General features: G+C 38.8%; 1 protein-coding gene across 1 annotated transcript in view; it reads left to right on the plus strand.

Annotated features, from left to right (window-relative positions):
• The window catches only part of GAN (gigaxonin), a 28,477-nt gene extending 8,627 nt beyond the window's left edge, over positions 1 to 19,850 (plus strand). Inside the window, exons 5-12 of the mRNA XM_006754475.2 lie at positions 82 to 116; positions 209 to 330; positions 3,932 to 4,044; positions 5,236 to 5,385; positions 6,259 to 6,395; positions 6,645 to 6,773; positions 16,942 to 17,051; positions 17,141 to 19,850. Coding sequence (XP_006754538.1) covers positions 82 to 116; positions 209 to 330; positions 3,932 to 4,044; positions 5,236 to 5,385; positions 6,259 to 6,395; positions 6,645 to 6,773; positions 16,942 to 17,051; positions 17,141 to 17,322 — 978 coding nt within the window. The 3' untranslated portion in view covers positions 17,323 to 19,850. The remainder of the gene's footprint in view (positions 1 to 81; positions 117 to 208; positions 331 to 3,931; positions 4,045 to 5,235; positions 5,386 to 6,258; positions 6,396 to 6,644; positions 6,774 to 16,941; positions 17,052 to 17,140) is intronic.
• The last annotated feature ends 2,786 nt before the right edge of the window (positions 19,851 to 22,636 follow it).

A 22,636-nucleotide genomic window follows, 5' to 3' on the forward strand; every position in this document is an offset into this window, starting at 1 on the left:
GTAAAAATAGTGTGTGTTGTTTGAAAATGGTATAGGGGAAGAGAGATCTCTGTGTGAACAAGAATTCATAATATTTTTCAGTATCTAAAGCATGATAGCAGTAGATTTTCTAAATGGTTTAAACATTTTTTGGAGTGGCAAACTAGCCATAGTTATTGTAGCAAAACTACATAAAACATATTAACTGCTAATCTATTTCCCTTTTTAGTTCACGGAAACCAACAGCAGCAATGCGCTGCATGTGCCCTCTTTATGACCCTAATAGGCAGCTTTGGATTGAACTGGCCCCTTTAAGCATGCCAAGAATTAACCACGGAGTGCTCTCAGCAGGTACTGTTCTGTGGCAAATTTTACTTAAACACATGATCAAGTAATGTGTAATTTCTGGGTTGTACAGAACAACACAGCCTTTATTTATTTTTTTTTCTTTTGGTTAATCTCCACCCAAATATATTTTCCCCATTGATTTCTAGACAGAGTAGAAGGGATGGTGGGGGCGGGGGGAGTGGGGGGGTGGAGAGAGAAAGTAAAACATGAATGTAAGAGAGAGACATCAATTGGTTGCCTCCTGCACACACCCCAACTGGGGCCAGGGATCGAACCTGCAACCGAGGTAGATGCCCTTGACTCAGATTCAAACTCTCGACCCTTTGATCCTTCACTTCACTGGCTGATGCTCTAACTGCTGATCCACACCAACCAGGGCTGACAGCCTTTTAAAGAGACAATTTTATTATCTCTCTGTGATGACATTTTTAATGTATTTCTAACTTTTAAGACTGTGGTAAGGAGAGTGTCTTCTGGCAGTCCTTGTTGTCCCCAAATTATAATACATAGCACTTTTTCAGACTTTAGTATATTACTTAATGACCTAACTCAGTGGTTGGCAAACTGTAGCTCGCGAGCCTCATGCGGCTCTTTGGCCCCTTCAGTGTGGCTCTTCCTAAGCCTTAGGAGTACCCTAATTAAGTTAATAACAATGTACCTACGTATATAGTTTAAGTTTAAAAAGTTTGGCTCTCAAAAGAAATTTCAATCGTTGTACTGTGGGTATTTGGCTCTGTTGACTAATGAGTTTGCTGACCACTGGCTTAAAGATACTCTCTATGGAAATTGCTTTTAAACGGAGCACTCATTAAAAAAAAAATGCTTAACTGATAGAAGAGCAATGAGCTGTGTGACCATACTTGGAACACAGAATTTCTCTTAGCTATGATAGTCACATCATCTTTGAAATTCAATTTAGAATCACAATATATAACTGTGTCTAAAATAAGAGTATATTGTAAAAGCAGGCATTTCATATGAGACTCTAGAAGACATTACTTAACAATGGCATAAAGTTATTTTACCACAGAAAGGATGTTTTAGTTGACCTTTACAAGTTTGAAAATAGCTCCATGGTATTCACGCTCTTACTCAAGGAAATGAGAGAAAAGGTTGTCTTTGCTGCCTTACCCCTGTTAGCCTCCTTTCTCTTAATCTTGGATCTGCCTTTTGGGTTCACCCCACAAGTACCATTTTAGTTCATTCTAATTTTTGTCAGCAGTCCTTCTGGGATCCTTACTTTATTTTTTAAAGCTATATCACACCGCCCTAGCTAGTTTGGCTCAGTGGATAGAGTGTCGGCCTGCGGACTGAAGGGGCCCAGGTTCAATTCTGGCCAAGGTCACATGCTCGGGTTGCGGGCTTGATCCTCAGTATGGGGTGTGCAAGAGGCAGCCAATCAATGATTCTCTCTCATCATTGATGTTTCTCTCTCTCTCTCCCTCTTCCTTCCTCTCTGAAATCAATAAAGAAATATATATTTTAAAAAATAAATAAATCTTTACCACACCATACCATGTTATAGAAATGGCTAAATCTATACTATAGTGTAGAAATGGAATAATTTTCTGGGTGTCAGGTTAATTGAAATTATTGTCAAAATAAACAGCTGGATGGAGTGGTATAGCCAGCAGGATGTAGGGCTGATTTCTCTGTTATACCTTTTCAGAATTTGCTTCCTTAAATTTTCCTCCCATGATGTATATACATATTTAGAATTTTCTCACATGCACACCTACCACAAAGGTTCCTATATCACTAATTTTCAAAAGTTTCCTAGAAAGTTTGACATTTCAGAAACTTTAAACCATGAGGAGAGGAATTGTGTCCAGTTGTATGGACTGAGGTTGTGAAATGATTGAAGTAGTTCCTATTTGCCCAGTCATTCTGCATTTCTTCTTTTCTTGCATTTTTTTATTGATGACTTTTTTGGTCATTTATTCTTCCCCTCTATACTAGTTTAGAAGTTATATTCTTTGTGTATATTCCTTTGAAGGTTTCCTTAGAAACCAGAGCCTATTATCAAAGCCTAAAGTTAACCAGTACTTTTATACTCTATTTTTCATGTTTTTTAGTTCAGTAGTATTAAAATACATGATCATTCATAAATACAATATTTGCATATGTACATGTTTCATTAATCTATATTTTATATATGTATCTATAGGTAGATTGTGTAAACTTACCCACATGTTTACCACTTTGTTTTTTCTTCCTTGCTCCTCAGACCTTCCATTTAGAATCATTTTCCTTCTCTTTAAAGTTCATCCATTTGAATTTTCTTCATTGTGGTTCTATTGGTAGCAAACCCTTCAGATTTATTTGTCTGAAAGTATCATTACTTTTCCTTCATTTTTAAAGGATATTTTTGCTAGGTATAGAATTTAAGGTTGGTATTTACTATTTTTCAGCACATTGAAAATGTCTTTCTACTAACTTCTGGCTGTTATTGTTGTCAGCCTAAAAATGTATCTTTTCTCAGGATTGTATTTAAAATATTTTTCCTTAGTTTTCTGCCATTTCATTACAGTGTGCTTACATGCACATTTTATTTGACATTTTACCATATTTGGGGATTGTTGGTCATCTTGACTCTGTGGCTCAGCCTTTTGAATCTGGATCTTATTCATTATGTCTTCAAAATATTGCCTCTATTCTCCTTTCTTCCTTTGATTTTGGAAGTCAGATTAAACATGGCTAGACATTTTTACTCCATCCTCTGCCTCCTACCATTGCTTTGTTTTTTATGTTTTCGCCACACTGTATTGCTTTCTTTATTATTTCTTTTTATTTATCTTTCATTTAATGAATTATCACTTTAATATGATGGATCTGCCATTAAAACCATCTATTGAACTTTTAATTTTATCTGTTTTTTTATTTCTAAAAATTTTCTTTAAATCTTTTTCAAATCTGCTAGTCACTTCTTTAGTCCTATTTCCAAAGAGTTATCTTCAAATTTGTCATTATTTCTTAAACATAGTAAGCATTGTTGGTTAAGTCTTTTTATTATTTCAATATTTGAAATTTGAATTCTTCGGAAGACTACCTCCTATTGTCTGCTTCATAGAGTCTAGTTTCTTTGTATACCTGAGTACAGTATTAATTTGGAATTACTATTAATCAAGTTCAAATCTTGAGATTTCCTGGATAGGCAAGGAGATTTAAATCTGGTTTCTAGTTCTGGTTGGACTTCATCCTGAGGGTTAAAACTTCGGAGAGGCACATTTGCTGTGGGCCTGGGGTTTCGATTTGTCTTTTTCATCCCCTCAAAGCCATTAAAAGAAAGATTGAATAGTTTCCCAGAATAGATGGACTGAGATAACCCAGAGCTGCTTGGTGGGTTGAGTGGGTGGTGTCTTCCTTCTATGCTGTAGGGTAGAGGGAATCCATTCAAAACATACTGAGTGAAATAAGATGGTCAGTGACTCAGACTTCCTCTCTCACCAAGGAAGGAATGGAATCTGATAAAGATCTCAAATCTGTTGTTGTTATCAGAGAAGGTTTCTCCACATTCTCTACAGCTGTGGCATTTATATTCAACTGGAGGTGGGTATTGAAGATTTGTTTCAACTTTCTTTTGTGTCTCCTTTGATTTTTGCAGAAGGATTTTTGTTTGTATTTGGGGGCCAAGATGAAAATAAGCAGACCCTGAGCTCAGGAGAAAAGTATGACCCAGATGCAAATTCATGGACTGCATTGCCACCAATGAATGAGGTAAAACATTGCTTTTTTATTTGTTCGGCATGTTTTTTTTCCTTTGGCACTTTTGTTTTGCACTTGAGTATAAGAAAAAATGTAGCAACCCTGCCAGGCCCCCTTGCCTAAGGCCAGTGCCTGCCCTCCCAGCTCTCCTCTCTGTGCCATCCTCTTGCTCAGTCTGATCTCCTCGCAGTCTCTCAGACCTAGAAATACTCCTGTTTCAGAATCGTTGCCAGATACCCATGTTCTCTGCTTCCTTCAATGTTTGCCCATATAGCACCTTGTCAGGGCAACCTTGCCTCTGGCCCATCAGTTCTCCTGTCTCCCCTACCCTACCTTCTTTCTCTTCATACCATGTAACACCTTCTCACATACTGCTAAGTTCACGCAAATTCTTTTTGTTTTTTTGTTAGTCCTCACTTGAGGATATTTTTCCATTGGTTTTTTTAGAGAGAGTGGAATGGACAGGGAGAGATGGAGAGAGAAACATCGATGTGAGAGAGACACATCGATTGGTTACCTCCCACACATGCCCCGACCTGGGCTGGGGATTGAGCCTACAACTGAGATACTTGCCCAGAATCGAACCTGGGACCCTTCAGTCTTCAGGCTGATGCTCTATCCACCGAGTCAAACCAACTAGAGCATTCACACGAACCCTTGATGGCAGGGGAGTTTGTCTGTGTTTGGCTGACATTCTATCTTTAGTGCTAGAATAATGCTGGGTGCATAGGGGACACTAAGAAAATATTGACAAATGAATGTGAAATGCCTCCAGCTTCTGTCATTGCCATAGCCTTAGCACAGACCTGTTTCCCACACTGCTTCTCTGCTGCAGGCAGTCCTGTTACTGTGGTTCTTGTCTTTCACACATCAACTTGGATACACTTGCACAAAGAATCTCACTGAACCAGAAGTTAATGTGTGTTTTTTTCTATTTGTGAGCTATTGTGAGTAAAAAGTACTGATTCTGACTGAGAATTTACCATGCAGGTAATTCCCTTGTTTTGAGAAATTTCTAGGCTTGGGTTCTCTATCTATTGTGATAGACAGAATGAGCTGCTAGGGAAAGCAGAAATGTTTGAGAGAGAGGGTTTTGAGCATGGACGTCCTTGCTGGAATATATCTGTAATTTTTATTAAATCCATAATACTGGCTTTCATTATGACAGCCTTTTGTATACAAAGATCTTTGATGTCTTTTCAGGCAAGACATAACTTTGGAATTGTGGAGATCGATGGAATGCTGTACATTTTAGGAGGAGAGGATGGTGAAAAAGAGCTAATTTCCATGGAGTGTTATGATATTTATTCTAAAACCTGGACAAAGCAACCTGATTTGACCATGGTTAGAAAGGTGAGAACCATATCTTGTGTTTACAAACTGGATTTTATAGTGGATGTTTTTTTATTTCCTACATAAGTCTTTTAATACAATTGATAGTGTTAAAAGAATTAATGTTACAGAATTCTGCCTCTATTGGTAGTTTGCCTTGGCTATCAGCCATACACCAAGGTGGGAAACGGAGGGTGTGTGAGCATTTACCTAACAGTGGCTGTCTGGCACTGCTGTGTCCAAGGCCTACACTTGATAAATGCTTTGTTAGTGCACTAACTTAGGAAGCAACCACATCTTCTAAACCTATTTTCTTAATCATCATGCAGGACGAGGGAGAAACATTAATTTTGAGGTAAAGAACTACCAGTGCTCACTGGGTAGAATATAAAGACACAAATGGTCACTTTGGCTCTATAGAGCATCTGTCTTTATTTATACTCTCTGAGAGAGCAGTGAATTTATCATCAAACCAGAGTTTTGTCCAGTGCTGTAGGTATGTCTACCTTTAAAATACTGACATCTACTCATAATATGTTCTCTCACTGTCTGTGCCCTTTCACCTAAATTATTTGGGCAGGAATTGAGTGACATCTTGCTCCATAGAATTAAATCTTGGAATCTTTAACAGTGATGAAAAGATAGACTGGAAAGTTCCCTGAATAAGAGAGTTATTATCTTAGTGAAATAGTATTAGATGAAGTTAATTCTTTTCTGAGAATTAATAATATGTGTAGTACCTTGCTCTTTTTCTCATTTTTAAATCATTTGTAATATTGGAAAACACCATAGTTTTACTATTAGAAGTCTTACAGTGCTCTTAGATAAGTGAATATTAATCTATCTAACTTTAATAATAAATGTTGCCTCCCCACTGTTGCTTTCTTATTTCAGATTGGCTGCTATGCAGCTATGAAAAAGAAAATCTATGCCATGGGTGGAGGGTCATATGGAAAACTTTTTGAATCTGTGGAATGTTATGACCCAAGGACCCAGCAATGGACTGCTATATGTCCGCTGAAAGAGAGAAGGTGAAAGAATGTGCACATGGACTTTCCCCAAACCTGGCTTTTGCTCTTCTTTTTGTTTAAATGAACCTTTTATTTGACTTGGCATTTAGTTCATATAAAATTAAATGAATAATCCATTTCCTGAAAAAGGAAGAATGCATATTCACCAAACACTGAATATTGCAGAATTAAAACAAGCAGAAGAGGAATTAGGGAATTGGGTCATGAATTGTAAACCAAATGCCTAACCAGCTCTGTGTGGCCTTTCAGATTTGGAGCCGTAGCCTGTGGAGTTGCCATGGAACTGTATGTATTTGGGGGAGTCAGAAGTCGCGAGGACATCCAGGGTAGCGAGATGGTAACTTGCAAGTCTGAATTCTACCATGATGAGTTTAAAAGGTAATTATGAATTGTTTCACGTAGCTTCTGCAATTTTTTTTTTCCTTTCAAAGTCATGTTTCAGGTTTATTTAGTTTTGTTTTCAAGTTACTTCATGGAATTGTTATTGGTGGGGTGTTCTCTTGTCCCCACCTGTTGCTGGTGGAAGTGGGCTTCTTGTGATGTCATGAGAAAAGGAATTTTCTGAGACTTGCATAGGAGAATGAGAGATACTTATCCGCATGGAATTAAACCCCTGAGTTTTCAAGATCCCATCTCCCTTTGTCCCACAGGAAAAAGTCCAGCTGTATCTTAGCAGAGTTAGAATTAAAGCCACAGCCCAGAGCCTCCGTTCCATATTGCACAGTCCAGCATCAGGCTAGGTTAGCTTGTGTTTCCATCTGCAATCCATTGTGTGTGGGGTCTGCATGGCCTGGGACTTCTAGGGCCACCTGGCTCTGGAGAGAACATGGGCAAGTGCAAACAAGCAGGAGCAAAGAGAGAGAGAATTCCTTAGTCTTGGGATTTTGTACTCCCAAATTTTCATGGGCTTGCTTTGGCTCAACCCAAAGCCAATGATCTTCGTTCCCAGGTTAGAGTGACAGACCAGTATTTTCCTTATGTCACCCCAACTTGACTCTACATGCATCCATCTTCCCCTTTGTTGAACCCCTTCCCAGTGTAAAATTGCAGCTTCCTGGTGAAGTTGCCAGATAGCCATGCTTATAATGTCTGGCCTTCCCTTTGCTCCTTTCCTATTAGTAAGTAGCTAATTACAACATTAACAGAATTATCTCATCTATTTAGTATCTATGTCTAATGCATACTAGATATTGAACTCCTTAACTTAGCATATTTGACCTTTTGTGATATGACCTTTGGCTTCTTTTTCTGCTACTGTTCAACCCAGTATATTTTCCCCCAAAACATGTCATGATTATCTGTGCTTTTATACTATTCTTTTGCCTAAAATTTCCCTTCCCACATTTATCCAGTTAATTTGGCCTCTTCTAAAACTCTGCTTGTTTATCACTATCTAGAGGTCTGATTGGGTTCCTCAGTCTGTGATTTCATAATACTCTGTACATGTCTTATTCTTGGATTGTAGTTGTTCACCGTAAGCTCCATCAGGGCATGGTCCAACCATGCCAACTTTAAGTCCTAGCTTCAGCTTTACAACTGGCCTGTATTAGACATTCAGCAAAATGCTAATTAACTGAGTGAAGTGTTGTGCCAGAGACTACCTCTGACAGGCTGCATAAATGTCTTATGGAGTGGATAGCATTCTTCCCAACATCCCCCCTCTTCCCTTCTCTCATAGCGTTTTTGTTTTTGTGGTATTTTTTGTTGTTGTTATAACCACTAAAGAATATTCTTATTGCAGTAATATGTTCAAATCCTGCAGGCAAGCTGCCATGCTAAAATTAATCTTGTGATAGTGTTTCAGTCCTGTTACCAGAAGGGGGTGCCATAATATAATGTTTAATTTCATATTTTTTTAAAATTTTTTTATTGATTTAGAGAGAGAAGAAGGGAGAGAGAGAGAAACACCAGTATAATAACGAAACACTGATGGGCTGCCTCCTGCATGCTCCCTACCAGGGATTGAGCCCGCAACCCAGGTATGTGCCCTGATCGGGAATCAAACCAGCAAACTTTTGGTGCAGGGGATGTTGCTCAACCAACTGAACCATACCAGCCAGGGCTCATGATTTTTTATTAGAGCAAGCAGTGAGCACTGACCAAGATTTTAGTAAAATGTAAAAATATTACCTAACTTAAATGTATTGTAAATTTAGGGTATTTGCATAGCCTTTTTTCCCTTTCAATTACTGGGGTAAACTATTTTAGGAGAATTTATTAGACAAAGTGTGAGAACAGTTTAGAGGATGTTTACTATGGTGGGGTTGGGAGGCAAAATTTCAGACTTTTCTAGATTTCTCTTCCTTAACATACTACTACTATGAGGGTTGACAGTCCAAGGTATGAAGTAGTATATTAATTTCCTGCCCTAATGAATCTTGAGATAGTCTGCCCAGTTTCATTTACAAGCAGTGGACAGTGTGATAAAGTATTGATACAAGCTTTTTTTTATATAATGGCTGAATTACTGTTTAGATAGTACGAGCTAGAGAGCTATAATATTCAAGGTTGGAATAATCAAGGTTGTTTATGATTTTACCATTTTCTGTCCCTGTTTTGAGTATATAGGACTTAAATCAGGCTGCAAAGTTTCTCAGTCTGCCCTTTATATTTCTATCAGGTCTCATATTTATAGTTGATAAGCTTTAAATGTCAGTGTATTGCTTTCAGCTCATAATGGTAAAACATAAGAGAATTGCTCCTTTCTTGCTATTTAAAAGCACTTCCAAATAAAATGCATGTATCTTTAGTTTTCTTATTTCTAAGCTCTTCAATGTTAGTTCATAGATAGAATGAAGAAAGCTAAATTTCTATTGTTAATATAGCGTACAGTTCACCCTTGAACAACATGGGTTTGAACTGTGTGGGTCCTTTTAAATGCAGATTTTTTCCCCCAATAAATACATACAGCAATATAAATGTATTTTCTCTTCCTTATGATTTTCTTAACATTTTTTCTCTAGTTTATTGTTAGAATACAGTTTATTGTTAGAATATGTGTTAATTGACAGTTTATGTTATCAGTAAGGCTTCTGGTTAACAGCAGGCTATTAGTAGTTAATTTTGGGGAGAAACAGAAGTTATACACAGATTTTCATCCACAGGGGATGGTGTGGGGGTCAGTTTATATAGAATTCTTACTTGTTTAGATGACACTAAACACATTTGTACCTCTAAGCACCGTGTATTAACTCATGCAACTCATTTAATCTTCACAATAACCCTCTGCGTTATAGGTACTCTTTTTGCTCCTTTTATTATTTATGAGGAAACCAAAATACACAGAGGTTAGGTATCTGCCCAAAGACACATGGATAGCCAGTGGCAGAGCTTGCATTTGAACTCAGATATTCTGGCCCCAGAGTCAGCCTTCTCAGCTCCCATACTATCTTGCTAAACATAGGCTTTCCCATAAATATCTATAGAAATAAAGTAACATTTTTTATTCCTTAAAAGATCAGATGTTTCCAAATATGTTATATTTGCATTCTCTGGAAACTGTTGCCAGATGAACAATCTGTATAAAATCGGATTCATTGTTTTTAGATAATCTCTTGTCTTTCCTGCCTTTGTTCCCTATTTTTAGGTTAAAACTTTCCTGGAAAAATGCCATATCTTATTATTTTCTGTGTTTCTGACTAAAAAAACAAACTGAAAGAGAGCAAAGAAATTGCCATAAGTTAAACCCAGTCATAGGAACGACTTTGTCAGAATGACAGTGTCTCTACTCCTGTTCCTTATGCCCCCATTCTTTTACTAATCCTACCACCTCCCCGTTGTCCATACTCAAAAGGGTCCCCTTTGATCTCTCCCGTGCCTCACGTCTCATCAACTGTCAAGTCTTATCTTCCTGTTGTCTCATCAACTGTCAAGTCTTATCTTCCTGTTTAAACTCTAATATGTTTTACATGCACCCCACCTTTATTTCTCTGCTCCTACTTCAAGGCATTCTCTTTCCTCTGTGCACATCATTAGCCCCTAACCCTAACCCATCTTCTCTAATCATCTCACCCACTTGTGCTTCTGAAGGAGTAATGCCACTCTGATCTATCCTCTCCTGCGGAAGAGTCTTCCTGTTTCTCCACTGCTTACCAAATCGAGCTAACCATGTTCAGCACCAGGACAGGCCTGCAGTCCCTCCAGCACCCTCTGTTGACAACGTCTACCACTGCGTTTATCTTTCCCAGGAACCAGCTGTTGATGGTCATTTCTCCACCGTGTGTTTTCATTCCATTGGCTGCTGCTTCTGTCTATATTGTTCCTTTCCTTTTACTTAGGGTTTATTGTACTCCTCCTTTCCTAGCTTCTTCAGGAAGAGTTTTTCATTTTTTTTATTTCTCTGCTGAAACCTCCTGTGTTTCATCATAAGCACATTTTCCTCTCCCTTATTGAGCAGAGTCATGGTAGCTGCGTTCAAGTCCCTGCCTGATAGATAATCTCAGCTTCTGAGTCATCGCAGAGTTGGCGTCTGTTGATTATTTATTCCCTTGAGAATGAGTTATTTTTCTGGCTCTTTTTTTGTTGAGTAATTTTGGATTGCATCCTGGACACTGTGAACTGAACGTTGTCGAGGCCCTGAGGACTCTTATATTGCTTTAGAGTGCTGCTCTGAGATCTTGAGCAGGCAGTGGACTTGGTTAGACTCAGACTGCAGGCTGTCACATCCACAGCAGGCGGCCGCTCACAGTCTATCCTTCAAGGCTTAGTTACAAGCATTCGTGGTTCTGGGGTCAAAGACTTGAGAATTGAGTGCCCATAAATTTAGGGGTTCTTCTCTACCTCTCATCTTTCAGAGATACACACACACACACACACACACACACACACTTTAGTGATTCTGGTTGCACTGTCTACCTGATTCCAATGGCAGGGTTTTCTCTCGGGGTTTCAGCTGTCCCAAGCCACTGCCCTCCGGTGAAGCTACCAAGGAATGGAAATACTCCACGTGAGATGCCTGTTCAGTTTTCAGCGTCTTCCCCAAATCTGCCTGCTTTTGTTCACACTCCAGGCCCTCAGGCAGTTTGTTGTATTTTGTCCAGAGCCTGTAGCTGTTCCTTGCAGGAGAATCAGCTTGTTAAGAGTTCCTTCCTGACCGGCCAGTGTGGCTCAGTGGTTGAGCATTGACCTATGAACCAGGAGGTCATGGTTCAATTCCTGGTCAGGGCACATCCCTGGTTTGCAGGCTTAGTCCCCAGTGTGGGGCATGCAGGAAGCAGCCAGTCACTGATTCTCATCAATGTTTCTATCTCTCTCTCCCTCTCCCTTTCTCTCTAAAATAAATAAAAGTATGTTTATTAAAAAAAGTTCCTTCCTCCCTAAAAGCAGAAACCTCACTAAAGCTTCCTCTTTCCTTCCTTTTTTAATTTTTGTTAATCTTCACCCAAGGATATTTTTTCTTTTGATTTTTAGAGAGAGTGGAAGGAAGGGAGGGAGTGAGGAATGGGGAGAGAGAGAGAGAGAGAGAGAGAAATTTTTCCATAGATATTTTTAGAGAGAATGGAAGGGGGGAGTGGGAGATAAAGAGGAGAGAAAGAGAGATTGGTTGCCTCCTGCGGCATCCTGACTGGGGTGAGGATCAAACCTGCAACCCAGGTATGTGCCCTTGACTAGGAATCAAACCCGAGACCCTTCCTTTGGTGCATGGGCTGACGCTCTAACCACGGAACCACACCAGCCAGGATTCCCTCTTTCCTTCTCTCTCCTGAGTTGATTTCCCCTTCTTCCCCCCATCCCTCCTTCCTTCTCTCCTCTCCTTGACTGTTTCCCCTCCTGCTCTCCTCTCTCTGAAGCTTGCTGCTATTGAGCCCTGCTGTATTTTGAAGTGTTGTTCTCAGGGAGCATTCTTAATCCTGAGTTACCAGCAGACTCATCGTTATAGCCTCCATGTCTAATAAGCCTGCGTTTAAAAACCTTGTAACTAAGGCGTAACATTGCCTTGGCCATTATAAAAATCTACTACCACTTAACGGTGCCTGCTGTGCTCTAGACCAGTGATGGCGAACCTATGACACATGTGTCAGAGGTGACACGCGAACTCATTTTTTTGGTTAATTTTTCTTTGTTAAATGGCATTTAAATATATAAAATAAATATCAAAAATATAAGTCTTTGTTTTACTATGGTTGCAAATATCAAAAAATTTCTATATGTGACACGGCACCAGAGTTAAGTTAGGGTTTTTCAAAATGCTGACGCGCCGAGCTCAAAATGTTCGCCATCACTGCACTAGACACTATGCAAAGTGCTTTATGTTGGCAATTTCATTTCATCCTCTCAACAGTCACTTGAGGTTGGTGATGGTGTCTGGTATCCCTAACTTTAAAGATGACAGAACAAGACTGGGTTAGCTAAATTGTCCCAGGTCAACGAGGTGATAGGTGGTAGAAAAAGAAATGGAAAACCATATGCCTTTTATATCTGTTTTATAAGTAACAGCAAGTACGTGCTCTAGTTTTCATGTTAGTTTTAGTTAATTTGAAGCCTCAGCACTATATGAAATAGATCACCTTACTGTGGTCGGCAAACTGCGGCTCAAGAGCCACATGCGGCTCTTTGGCCCCTTAAGTGTGGCTCTTCCACAAAATACCACGGGCGGGCACACGTACAGTGCGATTGAAACTTCGTGGCCCATGCGCAGAAGTCGGTTTTCGGCCTGGGAGAGTCTATTTTGAAGAAGTACTGTTGATATTTGGCTCTGTTGACTAATGAGTTTGCCAACCATTGGCCTAGGATGACTTTTCTGAAACCCAGGAAGTCTGAATTAGAGATCTACTTTTGGTACATCATCCACATAGACCAGTTTCTTCATTACTTATTCCAGAGAAGGATTATGTTAAGTTTTCAACTCTGTAGAATTACTCCAAAACATTGTATCCTGTGCTTTTTCTGCAGATAATGTAATCATAATTTCTTAATTTAGAAGTGACATTGACCTGCTAAGCACACATGGTCTTTTAATGGGTTTGTTCAGAAAAGTTGTGTGTCTCCTCTGGGATTGGCCCTGCGGTGCGTTTCAGCGGCTGACAAGGCATAGGGATTTTCTTCAACTTGTTTGATTCAGAGCCTGGGAAAAAATTAAATGTCGGGGTTTAGATATTTATGTTTAGCCCTAAAGACAAAAAATGTGAATAAGCCAGTTAGTTATTGTAGTTCGACATTTCAAACTTTTTCTTTCAAAGGCCTATTCAGGTCCCTGTTTCCACTTTTCAGTGAAAGCTGTTAGATTTTTCACTTTTCCTATTAACTGTTCCCAGTCCCAGCCAACTATTGGATACTAGTCAACATTCAGGTGTTAGATGATTCAATGGTAGATGAAGTATTTAGAAATATGGCAGCTCTTACTAGCTTTGCTTCTGACTTGTATAGGATCTTGGACAAATCATTTGCTTTCATGTTTCTTGAAATTCAGAATTATGGAAGTTACTTTTTTATAACAATCTTGGAATAGTATTCATTGAAATAAAGGTGCTGTTTGCAGTGAGATAGTTTTGCATTTTTATTTAGCATCGAGATGCTCTCAACTACACCTCTGGCTTATTAGACACTTATAGAGAGTTAGAGATAACAGGAGCAATGCCCGTGCATCTGTGTGCTCCAGCAATGGGTGTCAGCCTGGACTTCAGTGACTCTCAATGGTTTAGAGACATTTCCAAGGTCTGACTAATATCTACTCTGACCAGGTTGTGCCTTTAGCTATAAAAGGGAAATTGGTTAGATTACCGTGAGTGAGCATCATTATTGAGCAGTCTAGTGTGTATGTGTGTGTGTGTGTGTGTGTGTGTGTGTAAGCAAAACAAACAAACAAAAACACCCAAACTTTTATTTTGGAATAATTTTAGACTTGTAGAAAAATTGCAAAAATAGAGTTCCTATAAGCTACTCACCCATCTTTTCCTTACGTTAACATCTTACATAAATACAGTTCAGATCTAAAAACCAGGGTATTAACATTGGTATATTATTAAGTAAACTACAAACTTTATTTGAATTTGACCAGCTTGTCTCCTGCTGTCTTTTTCCCTCTGCTCCAGAATCCAGCTCAGGGTCTGACAGTACACTTGGTTGTTGCATTTCTTTAGTCTCCTTTCATGTATGACGGTTCCCCAGTCTTCCTGGTCTTTCACAATACTCTTGAAGATTATTGGTCAGATTTTTAAAGGATGTCTCTTAATTTGAGTTTGTCTAATGATATCTTGTGATTTGGCTGTGGTTAGGCATTTGGGGGCAGGAATACCACAGTAGTGGTGCCATGTCCTTCTCTGCACCACGTCAGGTAGAACATGATGTCAATATGTCGTGTTACTGCACGGCTGGTGTGGCTCACGGTTGAACATCCACCAAGAACCAGGAGGTCATGGTTCGATTCTTAGTCAGGGCACATGTCCAGGTTGTGGACTTGATCCCCAGTAAGGGGCGTGCGGAGGCAGCCTTATCAATGATTCTCTCTCATCATCAATGTTTCTCTCTCTCTCTCTCCCTCTCCCTGCCTCTCTGAAATCAATTAAAAAAAATTTTTTTAAATATGTTGTATTACTGTGTTGCTAACCTTGATTACCTGGTTAAAATGGTGTCTGTTGGGTTTCTCCACTATGAAGAAACCCTTTTTTCCCTTTATAATTAATAAATTATTTTTCCCTTTATAATTAATAAATATCTTGAAAGAGAGAATTTATGAATATGCATGCATTGTTTTTCCTCAAACTCTCACCACTAATTTAGCACCCATCAGTGGACTAGCCTGCAATAGTTATTCCTGTGATGTTTGCCCATGGTGATTTTTCTATTACTCTCATTTTTTCTACATTTATTAACTGGAATTCTCTAAAGAAGACCTGTCCCTTCTCCCTATTTTTTAATGTATTCAATTATTTATATGAGTATGGAGGCATTGGTGTTTATTTTATTCTGAGTTATAAATCTGATACGAGCCTTATTTGGTTGTGCAGTTTGTTCCAGCTCTGACCATTGGGAATCGGCCCCCGGGTCCCTCTGACACACCCCATCCTTACTTAAGCACTTCCTCTCTGCCAGCACAGGATGCTCCGGGCTCATCTTGTATTTTTCTGTCTCAGCTGTGGAACCAACCACTTCTTCAGGGAGCCCCAAATCCTTTTAGTGGTTATTAAATTGATTTTCAGCAGAAGTGCTAAGGCCATTTAGAGAGGAAAGAAACATCTTTTCAGCTAATGATGCTGGAACAACTAGATACATATACAAAAACGAAAAAGAACCATGCCTCTTTCTTACCTCATACCATACACAAAAATTGACTTGAAATGCATCATAAGACCTAAATGTAAAAGTTGGCACCATGAAATTTCCAGAAAAGAGCACAGGAGAAAATATTTGCCGCCTTGGAGTAGGCAGAGATTTCCTAGAAGGACATGGAAAGCATGACCTATAACAGAAAAAAAGGATGAACTGGAATGCATCAAAATGGAAACTTCTGTTCTTCAAAAGGCTCCATTAAGAAAATGACGGCAGTCTACATGCCGAGAAAAATTTTTGTGATATATGTATCTAACAAAGGACTTGTGTCCACAAACATAAAGAATATTAAAGTCAATAGGAGACAGAAAACCCAATTTTAGCATATCTTTGAGCAGACATTTCACAAAAGAAGATATAAAATGGCCGTTAAACACATGCAGAGACGTTCAGCGTCATTAGTCTGCAGAGCAGCACATACCACTAACAGATAAAATGACAAAGACCGGCGGCAATGCCAAGCAGACAGACTTCTTACACATTGCTAACCGGAATGCAAAGTGGCACAACACACTGGAAAATAGTAAGGCATTTTTTTTATCAAGTGAAATATACTTTTAACTATATAACCAGTCAAGTTCATAACATAGGCTCACAAAAAAGATTTGCACTCTTAATGTCCGAAATGGCATTATTGCAATAACCAAAATTAGACACTACCCAAATGAGCATTAGCAGGTGAATGTGTGAACACATGCTGGCATGTCCATGTAATGGAATATACTTGGAAATGAAAATAAATTATTAATGCAGGCGACACATAGGTGAATCTCAGAAACATTGTGCCGAGCAAAAGGACCAGATTGAAAAGTGCATATTCTTTATGATTCAATATATATGACATTCTAGGACAGGCAAAACTAATATCTAGAGTGACAAAACAAATCACTGGTGTCCTGGCCAGGTGGCTCAGTGGAGTGTTGTCCCACACACCAAAAAATTGCAGGTTTGATTCCTGATCAGGGCACATACCAAGGTTGCAGGGTTCATTCGCCGGTCAGGTGTGTACAGGAGGCACCGGATCGATGTTTCTCTTTCTCTCCCTCTCTCTTCCTCTCTCTCTAAGAGCAATAAAAGCATATCCTCAGGTGAGGATTAAAAATAAAGAAGTAAAATAAAATAAAAAGAAAGCAAATCAGTGGTGGAGTGTAGGGTTGAGATTTACTGATGTGATGCCTAGTACTGTTGGAGGCTCACCAACTTTTATTATCGCTGGAGTCTTCCTAGATATGTGGTCATCCTTTGATGTCCTTAATCTTGTCCTTCTGTTTGTTTTCAGGTGGATCTATCTTAATGACCAGAATTTATGCATCCCCGCCAGTTCCTCTTTTGTTTATGGAGCTGTACCCATAGGAGCCAGTATTTATGTTATCGGAGATCTTGACACAGGTAAGAATGTGACGGTGATATTTGTCAGGACTGTTTCCTAGTGATTCTGAGGCATGTTCTCTCTCATCGCTGCTTATTCTGTGGTTTAGGTACCAATTACGACTACGTGCGTGAGTTTAAAAGGAGCACAGGAACCTGGCACCACACTAAACCACTCCTTCCATCTGACCTCCGCCGCACTGGGTGTGCAGCCTTACGTATTGCAAATTGCAAGCTTTTCCGCCTGCAGCTTCAACAAGGCTTATTCCGTATCCGTGTTCATTCACCTTGAAGAGGAAGCAGAGCCGAAGCAGAGCTCCTGACCAAGCACCATAAGGTGGCTCTATGCGAGGGGGACAGAGATGGCAGCCAAACCTTGCTCTGCGTGCCGGGCTTTGTGTGGTAACTCTGGTGGTTTTATAATGCTTAGACGCTTGAGCTTCAGCTCTTGTTTGGGAGAACATGTAACTGTTGACAAACTGCCTGGGAGGAATTAGTTCCTCCAGTTAAATGTGTCTATAGACAAATGGAGGCTAGTCAGTGTCAAAAGGAAGAGGGAAGTGAGAATTGGCATAATGGAAAATACTAAAGTTAAAATACTAAGGTGCGTTTTCCCTGAAGGGAACTCGTATCTGACTGCTGTGTACCTGGCTTTGGTAAACAAACAAACAAAAATCCATATATGCAAATCAACATACCCAAACATACCAAGACTGCTTTGTTCTGCACTTGGAAGGAAATATTATGCCTAACCCTGCCCAACAAATTAAGGATTGTGCCTAAAATGTTAGATTGTACTGTATGCCAGCTAGTCTCCATTTACTATTAGTATTCTGTGCTGAGAATATTTTTTAAACTATATTATGATGAATTGAAACTAAGATAAAATTTGTTTGGTGACATTCTATCTTAGTAATGTAAAGACTCAATAAATGAGTGAGTCAGGTTGCAGCCCTCATGTGACTTTAAAGGAAGTTGCTAAAATCTGTGTTAATTTAGATTAAGGTACGTCATGCCATACTTTCTGGGTGGTACTGGTGGAGCTGGGAAGGGTCTCCGCGGTGCCACTCGTCCTTCAGTTCATCAGAACCGTTTTATAAATCGGAGGCCATTAGAGAGTAAGAGATTTTATAAAAGAAAGGCCTGAGTCAGACAAATAATAAAGGTCTGCTGTGACTACAAAAACATACAAAAAAACTGTCCAGGCAAAATATAAAGGGATCAAAACTTTTTAAAAAAAATCTGTCTGAAAGCACACACAGTCTTGTTTACTACTGTTTAGGATTTGAAAACTTGTCTTAGAATGCGAACATGTGTTCAGAATCTAGTCTTTGTAGTAGAATTTTCTCAATGCCGTTCACTAGTAAGAGTTTTAGACAAATTATGATCAAGTTTGGCTGGTAGAATATACTACCTCAACCTAATTTCATTCTGTTCATAGTAGAGCAAATTCATCTTTTCCTCCTTTCCTATCAGTCACTCCCATGCCACTCTACCCACTTTCTATGGGGGGAAAGTCTGTCATTAGAAGCATTTATCTTTAAAGATATTTTGTTTCCCATTCAAATTACACCACCTTAGTGTGAAATCAGGGACTTAAAGTGCTTGATTGCTTCATCATTTGAATTGTATGCAATATCAGGTTTCTAGTCAATTGAATATAGAATTCTTCATTTTTAATTGTTTTCTACAGTTTTTTTCTCTCTCTTAGAATATGGCTCTATGCACAGCATTTTGTCATAAAGATTAATGTATAAATGTATCTATCCTCTGGTTGCAAATTTGAGACCAGGATTTTTTTTAGGAAACTGCTATATGGAATGTTTGTATGTTGTTAACATGCATATGAAATGTCACTTGTGTTTTCCCACCATGACAGAAAAAAGAGTGAGAGTTTTTGTTGTTTTTAATACCCATTAGAAATCAACACAATGCTATCAAAGTTGCTGAAAGGAGCCTTGCCTGTGGGGGTTCTAAAGAATGTTGTGTTTGGCTCATTTACTCTCCATTCTGGCAGAAATGTTGGTAAAAGAAGGTATGAGGTTTTTATATTCTGTGTCAGGGCACGAGGCCAGGTTTGCCACACGTTTATGTAATAGTCAAATTCAATCTGTAAATCAAAGCCGGTCTTTTTTCTTTGTGTTGTGTACCAGTCAGCTGTCCGCACACTTTCCCAAGGATACTTTGGATATTTATTAATCAAAGCAAGCTCCATGGCCACTGCAAAGAAAGAAAACTTGCTTTTTACAATTAGGTATCAGTTTTAGAAAAGATAAATTGCTGAAAAAATGAATTTGCTTTGGTAAAATATCTTGTACAGAACACAACTTTGACATTCAGAAGCTGCAGATGAGGTACATTACAGTGGTAATTGATATCTTATAAAAGCCATGACAATCAGCGGTTCTCTCTTTTTTTTTTTTAAATTTCTGAAATTTAAAATTCTTCCCTGTCTATGTCAGGCCTTTTCAAGGAGACAGTTCATTGTCCAGGCGTGAATGGGTCCCGGATGCAGTATTGTCAGTGCCTGCATGACTTGGTCAATTCATTTTATAAAGTATTTTTTTAAATTCAGTTTGATGACACTATTGCTGCAGAAATTAGGGAATGTTTTATAAAATAAACTTGCCACATAATATGGGATGCAACAACTAACAAAAGCTGTTAAGTGCCAAACTGTTTTTTACTATATATAAATATAAAAATATTATGTTGGAGTGTAGGGATGTATTTAACTTTATTATGTTCCAAAATTAACCATGACTTTTTTTGTAAATTACAGTTATTTCAGTATTGTGAAATAAATTTTAACTTATTTCATGCAGGTTTGTGTTTTAACATTCCACTTATGACTTGAAACATCTTTTCTTGATAAATTTTTGATACTTCTTTTTCCATAAGGCACTTTTACCAGGAGTATGTTGGAATTGGCGGCTAAGGATAGATCTTAAAATTTTAAATATAATATCTTTGGGGGAAGTGCAATTTATTTTCATTATCCCACCAAACAGAAGGAAAGTTGTCTCAGGTTAGAATAAGTGAATATTTAAAGGATCTCTCCTATGCTACAGTCAAAAGTAGATTTGTTTGTTTATTTGTTTAACACATCCAAACGCACGTTTTTTCAAAGATTTTTAAGTGTTTAATTTACAGTGAAGTTTTGTGTGATTTTTTTTTTTGTGATAGTACTTATATCCTGTGAGAGGAAAAGTGTGAAAAGAGAGATGAGAGAGCGAGAAAGCGAAAGAGAGAGAGAGAGAGAGAGAGAGAGAGTGTGTGTGTGTGTGTGTGTGTGTGATGTGACTTGGTAAGTCTGTTTGTGTATGTTTTCTTTGAATTGTAGTCCAGACTACATATATTACTGTCTCCTGGTGCTTCAGATAAATTCTGAGCCTGTGGCCCTTCAGTTTATACTACTATGTTACACTCATGTTGAGTGTAAATATTGATACATTTGTAGTTTTACTTGGTGTTTGCATTTCTTTTCTTTAGTGGGATTAAAAACAATGTTTACCAACTAGTAGTTGGTGTACTAAAGATTTGGCCTAAGAAATTTCTAAATTCATTGTGTATTTCATTAATTTGTTATTTCAGTAGGCTTTTTTCAAACTACAACAACCAAAAAGGGACATTTGGGGGATGTTGGACGGTGTATTGTCTGTATTGAAGTGTTCTATTATATTGCACTACCACTTTAATATGGCACTTTCTTCAGTGGTGCTTTAGAAGTGCCTTTTTAATCATAAGTGTGGGGGGGTTCCCTAGGTGATGTACAGGAAATACATTCTTTATGCTGACATGGTAAAAATAGGGCTGTCTTTGCTATGGCACCTCAGTTACTCATGGCAGTAAGTTAGGTTTTTAGAGAAATACGTTAGCTGCCTTGGTTCATTGGGGTTCCATTTGAAGCGTTCCTACTTCAGTGTACCAAACCAGGATCCCAAAATGTTTTTCAGGGACCACTAAAAACACTGCAGTATTACCTTCCAGAATGTTGGCTTTCTTGATTCAAGAGGAGGCCTCCTGTGGTCAGATGAAGACATTTGATTATCTGGGGAGAGAATAAGATGCACTTCACTGCACATTGCATCAGTTTAAAGAGTGCTGGGACCCCCTTAAAAAGCACCCGGTGGAAGGGAAGGGCGAGGTTGTCCTTGTTCAGTGGCTGCCCCTCGAGCCTCCGAGCCTTGGAGGAGGCTCTGATTAGTGCAGAAAAGCCTGCTCTGGGTTTTTTCAACAAATTATTGAGCACCTGCTAACAATTCTGCTTGGATTTCTGGGAAGCTGAAGAGTGAGGCAGATGTAGCACTGCCCTTCCTCTGGATTGTAAAGTCCTGTGGGCAGGGCCATCCCTTAATCATCTGCGAATCCCAGTGCGTGCACACAGTAGGCAGTCAATAAATTTTGATGGGTGAATATAGAATGCTGTGATCAAAGTGATGTTCTTCACCGGATGGAAAAGTACCCTCCGAGAGTGACTTAAAATTTTTCTGGGTTTTAAATGCGAAAGTTTGTGCACAGATGGCTGGCCTTATAAAGTGGGAAACTAGCACAGAATAAAAAACGCAAAGTGCCTCACATGTGATGCACAACTCTATGGTCTCCACTTGTTCTGTAGGATTTTCGAGACCTCTGCTTGGCATACCTGATAACGCTTATCCTGGTGGCTACTGAGTTATATTTACTGCTCTTTACACGGGACTCTTTGATCCTGGCATCTGTGTGAAGGGGTGGTGCTCCCCACTGGACAGAGAGCAGTCCAGGGCCCAGTGGGTGCAGCTTCGCTCCACTGCAGGGCAGCAGAATCCAGGCCTTGGGATGATCATTTCACTCCTCAGCCTCGTAGACTATCACTTACCTTTCTAGGCCGACAAGGATGTTTATAAACATATCATAACCATGAAACCCCAACCATATTTTTTGCAAGTTGCACAGATATAAGATGAAAGATCTTAGGTTTTCTTTATCAGTTAGCTATAGGAAATTTCAAAATTTACTAAACCAAGAAGTAATAAGTGTGTTTGAAAGAGAAGCTATTTTTGCGTTAAAGAGCTGAATCTTCATTTATACTTCTCTTTCTTGCCACATGTAATCAATAAGGGACAAGAAATTGTGTTTTAGAATGTTGAGAAAAGCATTTCGCTAGTTTGTTAGTGACCCCTAAAGTATTCTTTCTAGCCAGCTCAGAAATTATAGAAATGTGTGGTGTAAGGTGAGGAATAGCCCACTTGCCCATATTTGAGAACATGAACTCAGGTGAGAGTTTGTCCTGCCTGTTGGCAGTGAAGTCTCAGTAGTATTGACCTATAGATTTTTTTTTTCAAGCCAGCTGACATCTTTTAAAAATGTTTGTATTTTTCAGAAGGAACTCTATTGTTATTTTCATTTTAAACTTACCAACTTTGTCTCGTTGCAAAAATCCCATTTCTGTGACCTCTGAGGCACTCAGTTATGACTATATTCTTTGAGAAAGCTTGTTCTTTCTTAATTCTGTCATTACAAGTTATCTAAGGGATTGGATCTTTAAATTCTCTCTCTTTTAAATATCTAATAACAAAGTTTTAGATAATCAAATACCTAAAACAGTGTTGCATAATTATCTAGTG

Source organism: Myotis davidii, unplaced genomic scaffold (assembly GCF_000327345.1).
Source record: "Myotis davidii unplaced genomic scaffold, ASM32734v1 scaffold391, whole genome shotgun sequence".
NCBI lineage: Eukaryota > Metazoa > Chordata > Mammalia > Chiroptera > Vespertilionidae > Myotis > Myotis davidii.